This window comes from Grammomys surdaster, unplaced genomic scaffold (assembly GCF_004785775.1).
Source record: "Grammomys surdaster isolate TR1022 unplaced genomic scaffold, NIH_TR_1.0 188, whole genome shotgun sequence".
Lineage (NCBI taxonomy): Eukaryota > Metazoa > Chordata > Mammalia > Rodentia > Muridae > Grammomys > Grammomys surdaster.
The window spans coordinates 2,461,225-2,474,667 of record NW_021604633.1 but is presented as its reverse complement, the minus strand read 5'-3'; the positions used below and the strand labels follow the sequence as shown (position 1 = coordinate 2,474,667).

At 47.0% G+C, this 13,443-nt stretch overlaps 1 protein-coding gene across 1 annotated transcript; it reads left to right on the top strand.

Annotated features, from left to right (window-relative positions):
• The first annotated feature begins 3,763 nt into the window (after positions 1-3,763).
• Positions 3,764-5,788, top strand: Sox11 (SRY-box 11). The gene has a single exon (XM_028768775.1). It carries the CDS (start codon positions 4,071-4,073, stop codon positions 5,256-5,258), a length of 1,188 nt encoding a protein of 395 aa, XP_028624608.1. The 5' UTR covers positions 3,764-4,070; the 3' UTR covers positions 5,259-5,788.
• Positions 5,789-13,443: the final 7,655 nt, after the last annotated feature.

Here is a 13,443-nt window from a genome sequence, read left to right as displayed (position 1 = left end):
GATGAAACAATGACTGTATCCCAGGTTGTGTGAGTGTGTGTGTGTGTGTGTGTGTGTGTGTGTGTGTGAGAGAGAGAGAGAGAGAGAGAGAGAGACTGTGTATGTATGTGTGTTCATGCAGTGTGTGAGTACCTACCAATGTATGTGTATCCATATTTGAATACATGTGCATGTCTCTGTATGTGTGTACATGCATGTGTGTATGTGCATACAAATATATTTATGTGTCTGTATATGCATGCCTGTATGTATAGAGAGAGCACAGAACAGAGAGACTTGTATTTACAGTCATTCGGTCAGATCTTACATCCACAGTATCATCCTGCCAGAAACCTCAGCATTTCAGCATGTATGCACATAAGCACCTAGTGAAGGGTCTACAGTGGCTTCTCATCCTGTCTGTCCAAGTGTGCTGTGCATGCACACTCCTCTCAGTGCTTGTATTAGTTCGTGTTGTACCCAAGGTAGGGTGAATCCAATCTGTGCCCACAGACACCCCCTGAGGGACATTTGTGAGGACAGAGCCACAGCAGAACAACTTGTTTAGGGAGAAAAAAATGAAAAAAAAAAAAGGAGAGTCAATGCGATGGTTAATATTGTTTGTTTTAAAAGGCTGAGAAGCGGGAGTGGCTTAATGCTTCCATCAGTTCAATGAGTCAACTGTTTAACCAGGAATGATAGATTTTTTAGATTTATCTGTATAATCACTTATGGTTTTGAGAAGAAAAGGAATAGTTTCCATTTATTCAGATGTACTATAACTTTAAGTGATTTTGTGCAATATCTTTTTATATGTTAGTATTCTATACAAATGTACTGAAAAACAAAGATAACAGTCATAATTATAGATGTACAGTCATGGGGGCCCCAGACAAATGTGACCAGTAAGACTCTGAGAGTTAATTATGTATTCAGCAATGTGTATCCCTAACAGGAAAATCACATAGCTCAGCCCTGGGCAGAGAAAGGAAGCATGTACTGGATGTAAAATGGTACCTGGATTACACTCTGTAGTTAAAAAAAACAACAACAGAAACATTTTCATTTTTACCAAATTAAACTGGAAAGATACAAACTACTAAAGATTAAATGTCTCTTAGACAACAGCCCTTTAAGTAGCTTAATCCTGCTGATGTTAATAATTTGATTTTTCTTTTAGAAAAGTGTGTGCTGCTCCTGTAAGCATCAGGTAGGGCTTCAGCCACATTCCCTTTCTTTTTCTTTCTTTTTAAAAGAAAATTTGAACTTGGATTTTTCTCTTAGAACAAAAAAGGGTATACAACATAATTAGAAAAAAAAGATGTTTACAGATTATTTTTCTAATAAATACCTAGGGACAACATCAAAAATGTGGGTGGATCCTTATAGAATATCAATCTAGCTGATCTTTTGTGAAAGCTCTCCCAAATGAGAAGGCAGCAAACCCTGCCCTCCGCCTTGCTCCTGCAGCTGGCTTCCGGAACCCCCAATCTCTGCTAGTGTTTACTAAAGGGCCCAGCAAGCCTCTCACTTGTTACTTCAGGCCTCTGGACTCCCATAGTAAAATGAAGCCTCCTTATTTGGGATCGACTTTCTTCACAAATGACCCTTTAGTTTTTGAACACAAGTTCTGTGTGTTTTTGACTGGCATCCCCTAACCCCAGAGCACTACAGCCTTCTGAGAACACACACACACACACACACACACACACACACACACACACACACAGAGGCTCTGTCAGCCTCTCTCTCCTGGGGTCATTTACCTTCTGAAGCTGTGCACAATTTCGTATCAGGAAGGTAGCAAAAAACTGGTGCAGAATTTAAACTGTCAGATTTTCTGTTACTGTATAAGATGGCAGGTGGTCACAAGTGGTGTTTTTTGAGGTCGAGGCAGGTGAAATGCCTCAGTTCAAGACTAGCCTGGGGTGTAGAGAGAAGATCCTGTCTCTAAACAAAACAAACCAGCAACAAAAACAGTCCAGAGAGGGATGTGGAAGAGGAGGTCGCAAGATAATAAAATAAGTAAGGGGAGGTCACAAGATAATAAAATAAATAATAATAACGATGGTTCATGCCCCCATGCTTCACATCAGGAAGCTGAGATGAAATATCTCCCTGTATCTAGAGTGTAGATTTTCCTTGTGATGGGGACTCGCTGGCCCCACCCCATCCTCTCCTGATGTCCCCATTGCTGGAAAATCAGGCAGTTAAGAGGAAAACAAGAGAGAATGTCTGGCTTGCCTCAAAGATGGATTTCCACATACCACATGGGGTTTCTACATCTCCAGACATCAAGTTAACCAGTATGACAGTAAATTCTTAAGGTTCCAATGGTCTTAAACAATAACATAAAATGCCAACGTTATCAAGACTGAAGTTAGCTTCAATATTACATGTGCTTGGGACGGTGCTTTTCTTTAGGGTGAAAACGATAAGAGTAAAACACAGGGACCCCCCCCCTTTTCTTTTTAAATAAAATGATCTATGAAAACCTGGCACCATTGTACGTCCGGGGATGGGGGTGTGTGGGAGATGAGAAGCGTAGTTCCCTGTGCAGTACACCAACCTGAAAGGAAGTGTGTTTAGATAATTCCACTAGTCCCGGGCGGCCGATTTCTCGGGTGAGCAACCCTGGGTGGGGTGAGGGGCTGTAGATCTTAAGAACAAGCCCCCAGCGCTGGAGGTGGGTAGGTATGAGAGAAACAGGGTGAGCAACCACGTTAAACAGAAAGCAGAAAGACTTCTCTTCATTGTCCTCAGAAGAGCTATAGGTGGGTAAGAAACAACACAAAGAAAAGCGAGTTTCCAAGGAGCCCGGCAAAAGCAGTAGGCTGGAGCCGTCGCTCCAGCGGCAGCCTTAGCAGGCAAATAAGAAATATCTTTGCTTTAAACGCGAGTACACCTCATTTTAGCTTTGGTTTGTACCGTTGGGTTAAAATAGCAAATGACCCAGAAGGTGCGTGCTGGGAGGCAGAGCCAGGGTTTCAGGACGAGCTGCAGGGGAGGAGGGCGTGGGTGATGGACAGAGGAGGCGGGACGTGGGGGAGGAGGGGAGGTCTACGGAGAAGGTGGGGGGAGGGGCGGCGGGCAGGATGCTGAGTCCCGGGCCCGTTGACCCGTCCCGCCCGAATCTCTGAACTCCTTTCGGAACCGCTCCGGAGCCGCCCGGACACCGCAGTCTCCGCAGACCGTTACTCTGGCCGAACCCAGAGAGGTCCACGATCCAGGAGGCAAAACAAGAGAGGGAGAGACGGGACAAAACCTGAGGGTGTGCGAGGGGGAAGGGAGGGCACGGCGGCCGGGCTCCAGAAAAGAGGAGAAAAGAAACCGAGGATGAGCCCACGTGCGCGGCGCCGCGCGGTGTCGAAGCGCCACCTTCCGCCTGGCAGCGGCGCAGCGCGATCGCGCGCGGGTTTAGGGCGCGACCCGGCCAGGATGAACAGGGGCACCCACTCGTGGTGTCCGGGTGGGTGCATCTGCACCGGGGTACAGTCCATCGTTCCGCGCCCTTGAGTCCGCGCTGGCATCTCTCGCTCGGTCCTGCGTCCGCCCCGGGGACACGCGCAGCTGTGCGCACTCGCGGATTTCTTTTGAAAAAATAACATATTTCTAGACAACCCCCCCATCTTTGCAAACTGGCCAAGAGGCGGGGCTGGAGGTGGAGCCCGTGGTTAATAACGGGAGATAGGCGGAGTCGGGACCAGCCATTGGCTAGTGGGAGTAGTGATGTCACCCATATGACACCCTGATAACGAGTTGAGAGAGAGCCCTCAACTTTTTGCAGAAGAAGCGCGCGCGCCTGGGAGTGCTTGGGGTCCGGCGCTTGCGGTGGCTGCCAGGAGTGGGAGAGCGAGAAATCAAGCGAGTGAGAGAGAGAGAGAGAGAGAGAGCGCGGGTCCCGGGCCGCTGCCGCCTCCTCTCCGGTCGCCGCCGCAGCCGCCGACGCAGCAGGGAACGGGGCCGGGGGGGAGGGGGGCAGCCGCGGACGCGCGCGGCCAAGGACTTTGCAACTTGCCGGAGAAGGTGGAGGGGCGGGAGGGGGAGGGGCGCCCGCGCAGGAGACCGAGCGCCCAGCCCCGCCGCGGACCATGGTGCAGCAGGCCGAGAGCTCGGAAGCCGAGAGCAACCTGCCCCGGGACGCGCTGGACACCGAGGAGGGCGAGTTCATGGCGTGCAGCCCGGTGGCCCTGGACGAGAGCGACCCGGACTGGTGCAAGACGGCGTCGGGCCACATCAAACGGCCCATGAACGCCTTCATGGTGTGGTCCAAGATCGAGCGCAGGAAGATCATGGAGCAGTCGCCCGACATGCACAACGCCGAGATCTCCAAGAGGCTGGGCAAGCGCTGGAAGATGCTGAAGGACAGCGAGAAGATCCCGTTCATCCGGGAGGCGGAGCGCCTGCGCCTCAAGCACATGGCTGATTATCCCGACTACAAGTACCGGCCGCGCAAAAAGCCCAAGACGGACCCAGCGGCCAAGCCCAGCTCCGGCCAGAGCCCCGACAAGAGTGCGGCGGGCGCCAAAGCAGCCAAGGGCCCGGGCAAGAAGTGCGCCAAGCTCAAGGCGCCGGCGGGCAAGGCGGGCGCGGGCAAAGCGGCGCAGCCCGGGGACTGCGGCGCGGGCAAGGCGGCCAAGTGCGTCTTCCTGGACGACGATGATGAAGAAGACGACGAGGATGACGAGCTGCAGCTACGGCCCAAGCCGGACGCTGACGACGACGACGACGAGCCCGCGCACTCGCACCTGCTGCCGCCGCCGGCGCAGCAGCAGCCCCCTCAGCTGCTGAGGCGCTACAGCGTGGCCAAGGTACCCGCCAGCCCCACGCTCAGCAGTGCCGCCGAGTCCCCCGAGGGCGCGAGCCTGTACGACGAAGTGCGCGCGGGCGGCCGGCTCTACTACAGCTTCAAGAACATCACCAAGCAGCAGCCTCCGCCCGCGCCTCCCACGCTGTCGCCCGCGTCCTCGCGCTGCGTGTCCACCTCCTCATCCAGCGGCAGCAGCAGTGGCAGCGGCGCCGAGGATGCCGACGACCTCATGTTCGACCTGAGCTTGAATTTCTCCCAGGGCGCGCACAGCGCCTGCGAGCAGCCACTGGGCGCGGGAGCGGCGGGGAACCTGTCCCTGTCGCTGGTGGATAAGGACCTGGATTCCTTCAGCGAAGGCAGCCTGGGCTCCCACTTCGAGTTCCCCGACTACTGCACGCCGGAGCTGAGCGAGATGATCGCGGGGGACTGGCTGGAGGCGAACTTCTCCGACCTGGTGTTCACGTATTGAGGGGCGCAGGGCTCCTCGGGAGGCAGTCGTGGCGGTCAGGATAAAGAGGATGGTGGGGGGGAGGGGGAGAAGATGCTCATGGTCAGAGATGTGGCGCAGAGAAATTGGAAACGGTGATGAAATGTTGTTGGAGTTAAAGTGAAATGAGTAGTTTTAAACAGATTTTCCAGGTTTTTTTTTAATTTTTTAATTTTTAAAAATTTTTTGGTCTCCCCACTCTTCCCTTCCTTTATCGTGTCTCAAGGTAGTTGCACACCTAGTCTGGAGTTGTGATTTTCCCCACCCGTAAAAAAAAAACGTGTTTTGTAATTTCTATTTCTTTTTCCTGAAATTCGTGATTGCAACAAAGGCGGAGGGGACCGGGCGGGGGAGGGGAGGAGGCCCCGCTCCGGAAGGCGCTGTTTGAAGCTTGTGGTTCTTTGAAGTCTGAAAGACATCGGCAGAGGACCCTTTAGACGGCACAACTGTTACTCTAGGGAGTTGATATTGTTTTTTTCTTAAGAGATTTAAAAAGGAACTGGTGATTTAAAAAAAAAGAAAAACACAAAAAGGGACCATTGCAACCTTTTTATTTTCTTTTCTTTTTTGGAGGGAGAAAGCTGATGTCTTCTATGCATCCGATTTCTTAAACTGCAGGGAGCTTGAAAAAATGCAGTCTGTACAAACGCTTACAAAAATCATAACTGTGAACTGACTTAAGACCAGAGTTTACTTTTCAGATCAAATTGTTTATGGTTTTACAAATGTGATTTCTACTTGGCAACCTTTTTTTGGTATCTCGTTCCCTTATACCTCCTTGATTGAATACCTTACAGCCTAGACCTCAGTACAAAAAGGTATTGAAACATTTTTGATACATAACAGACCTCAATCTTTTTTAAAAATTAATATATTTTCAGGCGTATTTTTGTACAGTGAAAAGGGAACAATCTTGCTGTGTTTTTTCAGTAAGACTTTCAGGCACTTCTTCCCTTTTGATTTCTTTTTCTTTTTTTCTTTTCTTGTTTTTGTTTTTCTTTCTTTTTTTGTTTGTTTTTTTAGCATGCAAATATGTTGGTACGTTATGTCCTGGTTTAAAAGGATTAAAAATTTAAAAGTAATCCTTGCATCTAAAGGCCTTGTGGTTTAAAAAAAAGCAAACTTTTTTTTGTACAGCTATAGTAGAGATTTGTTCAATATTTGTAGGTAAAGATTTATTGAAAATGGTGACCTAGACCTCAGAGCTGTTCTTAGTTTAAGACTGTATGTACTGTATCATAGTAGGACCTATGTATCTCATCGCTGTGATGTGTGGACGGGGCCCCAGACGGAAGGTTTGAAACTGGATACTCGATTTTTATCAAAAAGAAAAAGGAAAGGCACATAGTTTAAATTTTCTCATTTTGTGCAATATAATCTAAATAAACAGACCATTGCATATTTAGTAGCAAATGGTGGCGAAGCAGACTCAATGCACTGTCGAAGTCACCGCCGGGGTTTTTGTTTTTTTTTTCGTGTGTGCTGAAGTCTGTGTCTTGATTTTAATAAATCAGCAGGATCTGATAGAAGCTCGCATGGCCCATAGTCTCTCTAAGTCCACCCAGGACCGCGTGTTCACGGCGCAGCGGACGCGAGTGGCGGAGGGCGGATGCCGCTTTTGGAGCCCTTAGGCAGCCATGTAAGTGGCTGCCCGGAGTCTTCTCTTCTCACCCCGCCCTACATCTCCATCCCCGCTGTGGGCTTCGCGCCGGTCCCTGCGTAGCGAGTCAGGAGCTAGTGTCCACAGGGCTAGGCCTCCGCTTCTGGCTTTGGCTTTTTTTTTTTTAAATCTCCACCCCCATCCGCGGGCGGCATCGCTGCGCGCGCTCAATGGGATACGCGTGGAGAGGGCCGCGCCCTTTAGGGTTATCCACGCGGGTGGGGCACGAGGAAAGCAAATGCGCCTGGAGCTGCCTCCATGGTGCGAGGTGGCTTTGGTTTCTTTGATGGAGCATTTGCCTCCCGGGGCCGGTCGAGCCCTCCCCTCCCCCCCGCCAGCTTGTCCCTCGTGGTGTCCCGCGCGCAAGCCCAACTCCCCGGGGCCGCGGCGCCCGCGACCGAGGAGCCCTTCAGCAGTGCATTGAAACTCCGTGCCCAATAGTCGGACTCTAGACCCACAGAAACCATTACGGCGCGGGCACTGGCCGCGGGGACTTGGCCAGTAGGGATTCAGGTCGGGGGGGGGGCCCACGCAAGACAGGCGCTGCAGGTAGAGAGCTCGTCTTCACCGAGCGGCACGAGCGCATTGCGCGCGTGGGTGGGGCGGCGGCCTGGTGTGGCTTTTTCGGGCTTCTCTCGCCTACCCCTCCCCCACAGCGCGCTGCTGTGAGCCGCGCGCGGGGACCTTTAAGCCGTGAATGATTCCACCAGCGGTTTATAGGGGACAGTTTCTGAAGCGTAAGGAAAAAAGCATTCTGGGTGTCTTGAGATCTTTACATTTGCATGCGTTTCCTGTTTTCCATCGGGCGTTTTCCATGGTGAGGAAGGAACTTTGAAATAAATTAGAAAAGGTGTGAGGAATTGGCTTCAGAATGGAAGCATAGCTGTAATTTGTATTTTAAAATTATGTGGCCGAGTTTCTTGGTAGGAAAATAAGAGACAGTTCTGGTTGGAGATCAGATTTAAAAAAAAAGAAAAAAGATTTTTTTTTTTCTTAAATCCCAGTTAGAACTCAGGAAAGGCGCTTCCATGCGCTTTTAACAATATTTAAAGCGGTTTAGACGAATGCATTGTGAAGATCATTCCCAATGAACTCTATTGAATGTCTAATACACAAGGTATTCCAGCTACTGGCTAGGCTTCAATAAAAGTTTAGCTACATTTTTTTTCCCTCCTAAGTAAGTCTTATTTTTTAACTGAGCATTGACAGTATCTTAAAATGGTAACGTGGGCGTGGGCGTTGTGTGCATAGCAGTCTAGCCGGTTGGGTACCCTGCTCCTGTACCTAGTTCACAGACTCGAATGCATTTTTTGGCGAGATTTCCATCTTTGAAGAAAAAACAAAAATACCTGAACCAGCGTTCTCTTATTAATTCTTTAAGCTGTGGAAATAATTTCCAGTTTCTACATTCTTGATATGCATATGCATCCTTCTTATTAAAAAGAAATAATACGAATGAAAGGCAGTGTGCTTAAAGTGTGCTTCGCAAATACGTGTTATGAATGACTACGGTCACTGGGCAAATTATTTGTAGAATGATTAGCCTTTAGCTAGAAAAAAAAAATCATTGCAGCTCTTTTGGGCCTGGATGGTTCTTTTTAATGTTAATGGAGGGGAAGTGATTTGAATATGCATGCTCTTAGCAGTTGGGATCTGACTTAGTTGTTTTGAGAGAAAAAAAAATCAAAAGGCAAGGTCTACTTTTTTTCTCTGGGAATTGAAACCACAATCATCTTGATACTCGAACGGTGTAAGAAATGGACATTTGTTCTTCACTTCAGAAATCAAATGAGTTTTGCCCAAGGAATCTGGGAAATGAGGCAAATAAGTTGCTCAATTTTCAAGTAGTCATTCAGTGGAATATATTCCATGACTCAGCTTTTTTATTCTCTGATGGGGTATTATGTATAGTCTCACTCTTTTCTCCTAATGGGCATATGTATCTTTGTGGACATTTGGAAGAGAGGTTTTCTTGTACTCTCTCATTTCTAGAATCTTTATACTCCTTTTCCTGCGAGGTTCTCTGCTTTTAACAGATTTCTGAGGCAACTATATTTGTGCTTTTTTCTTATGTAGGAAGACCAGCGAAACTAGCTTACTGAGTTGTCGATTTTATCAGTAGATAAAGAAACTTTGTTTATTACAGTTTCAGGGAAGGTTTTTCAGGATATTTCTCAGTTATTCTAAGGGCCAAATTTTATAAAAATCTCCATTAGGAATGTCAGTTTCAGATACCCTTTGTATAGCCTATGGCCTGGGAGGACAACACGACTGAGCCTTACATGTGTCCGAACAGGAATTCATAAGTCCCCAAAGTAAACGTCTCCATGTAACGACTCTTGACGTGTTTCTCTGAGAGTTGGCTTATTTTGATTATCGATTCTTTCTCACTGTTCATTCCTGTTGATTTATTCTGCCATATCTCTTTGGGTTTGATGAGCTCAACATTTTTGCTCTTTGATAACAACTCAGGTTTTGGTTTGGGGTTTCCATGCCCCCTTTGTGTGTTGCTTACGTTTCCCAGCACAGTATAAAATTACTGAAGCCAAGCTACTTCCCATCCATCCCCTTACTGCTGCCTCCTTTCACCCCACCCCCAACTCCTAACACACCTTCATTTTTTCCCCATCGTCTTATTTTTTTAACACTACCTAGATGCGTTAGCTGCCTGATTAGTTTATCTATTCCATGTGGATGCAGTGAGTTTATAAGAGAATTTCACAAACAAGTAGTTTTTTAGTAAACTTAAACAGAATTTTAAAGGAGACCTATTTTTATACTCAATAAAAGCACAAAAGTGCATAAAGTATAGCATGGCGTACAAAGGGAAATCCGCTCATAACGTTCCATGTATAGAAGTAATAATTTTCTTGGATAGCGATATTCTTTGAAGACCCAGTGCCTGTCTGCCTGTGCATAGACAGGATGGTTTCCACACACTGGGAACTTCCGGTTGCCGGCACTTGACAAACACACTTCACCACAGCCACGAAGAGCAATAGGCAGGAGCTGAGATGTGCCTCCTGATGAGAAGTCAGCCACTAGGCAACCTGGATGTGCACATGTGGAGGCTCCAGTCTCACTGTTTGATCAAACTTCTTTTATGTAGTCTCTTCTGTGAGAAAAAAATAAAAGACAAAACAAAGCAATATGACAAGTTTGAAAATGCATTTGAACATAGGATTTCCTCCAGGGTCCTCAAAGAGATTTTCTTTTTAATGTGACACTTAATTTTAGTAGACATATTACATCCCCCCTTCAAAAACAGAACGACTGGAAATAATCAAGACATAACGTAAAAAAGAATTTTGATCAAATGGATATTGACAAAGGGCCCTCGATCCCATTTCTCTTCACCCAGCTTGTGTTCAAAAACCGTATGCCTCGTCCCCTGAATCACACAGGGAGAAGCGTCCTATGCCATTGTCACGGACTCCCCACTTTGTCTACTTTTGCTCTTGTACATATGTTGTGGGTATCGGTCGTTCCCATTTGTTCTGTAACACCCTTGTTTGAATGAACTGTTTTGAAACGGAGGCCTGTGTCTCAGGTATGGGACACCTAGTGGTCGTGGCAACCCATCCGGTAATGCTTTGTTTGCCAAGCCGGGACAGAGCCACCTGAAGTCTGAGAGCAGTTATCAGCATGGCACTGTTGTTAACAAGTGTTTTGTTTCCAAGGCCGAGAAAAAAAAAAAAAAAAAAACAAAAAAACAAACAAAAAAAAACCCAACCTTTCACAGCCACTCCAGGTTTGGGAGAGGAATAGCTGGAAAGCCCTTTTGTTTAGAAGTCTGAGTGGGTTGTGGGGGGACCTTTTATAGAGTTTGCATGCCAGCGCAGGACCTGTTGCTGTCAGACAGAGAGAAGGAGAAGCTACCTGAGGCAGTGCGCTGGGGGACCATGTAAGTGTCCCGTAGCACTAGGGAAGCAAATGCATGGTGAAGTCATGTCTTTTGGTAGAGGTTATCTAGCATGCAGAGTGTAGTGTGTTGAAACTGTATGACGTTGCTGTATCAAAGTTGTAAAATTAAGCATTATTTATTGAAAACTATGTATTTTTTTGTAAAAACCTGATCACACAGAGAGTATCGGTGGCTTGTGCTTTGTGCTCCAATCTAACCAGCTTCGTGACCGCCCTCCTTGGAATGCAGTGTTAATGCTCAGGGTTGAATTCATACACTCCAATGTCTCTTTTGCAGGAGTTTTTCCACAGAGGAATACATTTGTTCAAAAGACCAATAAAAATCGTGTGATCAATCTCCCACATGTGGCTTTTATGTGACTTTTTAGTTTTGGTTTTTGGGTTTTTTCCCCCATTTTTTGCATTGGGTAACTACTGTGTGACTCCTAAAGTGTTGTCTCGAAGCTGAGAGATTTGAAAAGTCCTGGTGTCCAACTGGGACCCACAGCCTGGGCAGGACTGGGGCCCTTAGGAAGCGATGCTTTGGGCAGGCTGCCGAGCTGCCCACAGTGGAATAAGCATGGTGATCGTGTCTTGGTATTTTTAACTGGCCAATAGAGTGAATAAAAAGCATAGGCGAAGTATAGAGGGGTAGGTTAGCCTGTTTGTCAGAGTTAGAGGATGAAGGGATTGATTATTCAGGGGCAGTTGCTGATGTTGACTCCAATGCCAGCAAACTCCATTCCTCAGTGTCTTTTTTTTTTCCCCTCTATAAACAATTTACAGTGTAAATGTATTTTGACATAGAAACCATTCTGTATTGAAACTCTTGCTATAAGATGTTTTTATGAAAGCCTGTAAGTGGTCCTTGGAATTATTATCAGATTTTTTTAAAGATGTGTTTACATGGTGAGTGTTTGTTGCATATTAATTAAATTTGGTTTTGTAGAAACATCTGTGTCGTATCATGCCGGATTTCTACGGGGCACGGCTTACGCACTCACATGCATGGCTCACACACCCACTCCTAGGCCCCTGGTAAGACCAATGTCAACTTGAAGCAGAAGAACGAATACCCAGCTCCATGTGTTAGACAATTCCCTGGTTTTCATATGAGACATTTTTACTTCATAGATGACTTTCTCAGGGTGTCACCCTTTGGTAGGATTTGACTTTTATTTTGAAAAAAGACAAGGTAGACTACAGCCTTTTATCTTAAAGTAGATTTTTTTTTTCTTTTAAGAATTCAACAAATAAATTCATTGGCATCTCTGGCTAAATTGCCATTGATAAGACTTTTTCTCTTTGAGCATGCAAAGTCTCCCAGCAGATGTAGAATGTACTGTGGGGGCGGGGGTTGCCTGTCACATACTACGACTGTCTTCCTTTATACAACCACTGTACCAACTTTGGAATTGGATGGTAACTACAGCTGGGAATACAACCCCCTCTCTACCAGACTGTAAACAATTTCAAGAATTGAGGAGCTTGGGGAACCTGGTATAGCCAATCCAAATTTTGACATTGGTCAAAGCACATGTAACTTCACTAGAAGTATTTCTTAGAATACTCCAGGATTGATGGGAGTAGAACAAGGTCCCAGGGAAATGTTCCACCATGTTGTTCATTATCTGCTAGGACACAGGACAAAGTGTATGGTGACCTGTGAACACATAGCTGGACTGAACCTAAGGGGCAGCTTGTAGTCAGCAGACAAAGTGGTTCCTCGGGGCTGGGGACACAGCTCACTTGCTATGATGCTTACCTGATGTGTACAACATTCCTGGTTTGGTCCCCAACATTGTATAAACTGGGCATGATATCACTTAACTGCAATCCTAGCACTTGGGAAGGCAGCAGCAGGAGAACCAGCCAAGTTCATCTGCAGCTACAGGAATCAGCTTCAAGGCAGACCCTTTAGATCACCTTTTCTAGGAAGCTCAGCCAGCTGTCTGACTGACTTAATTATTTCTGTTACTTCATGCATCCCACCTCAAGGATGATCCATTCTCAAGCTTCTCCTTGAACAAATTGTCCTCCTGTCTGGGACCCCAGGAACAGGCTTGCTGCCTACCTGCCTCTGGAGCTAAGCTACTCTGTTATCATACTCCTGGGCCCCAGAGTTGAGGCTGAGGACACACACACACACACACAAACAAACACACAAAACCTGGTGCTTTCCTGGCCAGGGTTGAGTTGGGAATATGGGGAGGAAGTGGGAAGGGAAGACTGTAACCTGAAATTTCAGAGTCCAGACCATCTAGAACGAACAAAGCAGAGAAATCACCCACGAAGCATCCTGAGCCTAAAGTTAGAGAAAGTCCTGGAAAAGGGGAGTCCCCTTTGGTTAGGCTGAGGCCACTGGTGAAGTTCATTAGGCACCTCTTAATTCACACATACACCCTTAATTTTGATTTGAATGTCAATATAATCAAGCAAAAATGAATTCTACTCTCTTGTGGGGGGAAGGGGTAGTTTGCAATAAGATGTCAGTGGAAGCCCCCACCCCCCAGAATGAGGCCTGGCAGTGGGTGTGGAGTGTGATATCAGCTTCCTTTGCCCATAGCCCAGTAGACATGTACACAGACAGGCCTTACTGTCATA

Bases quoted from the DNA above. Each gene is read 5' to 3' on its own strand.
- Sox11 (XM_028768775.1), top strand. From the start codon at position 4,071: ATGGTGCAGCAGGCCGAGAGCTCGGAAGCCGAGAGCAACCTGCCCCGG.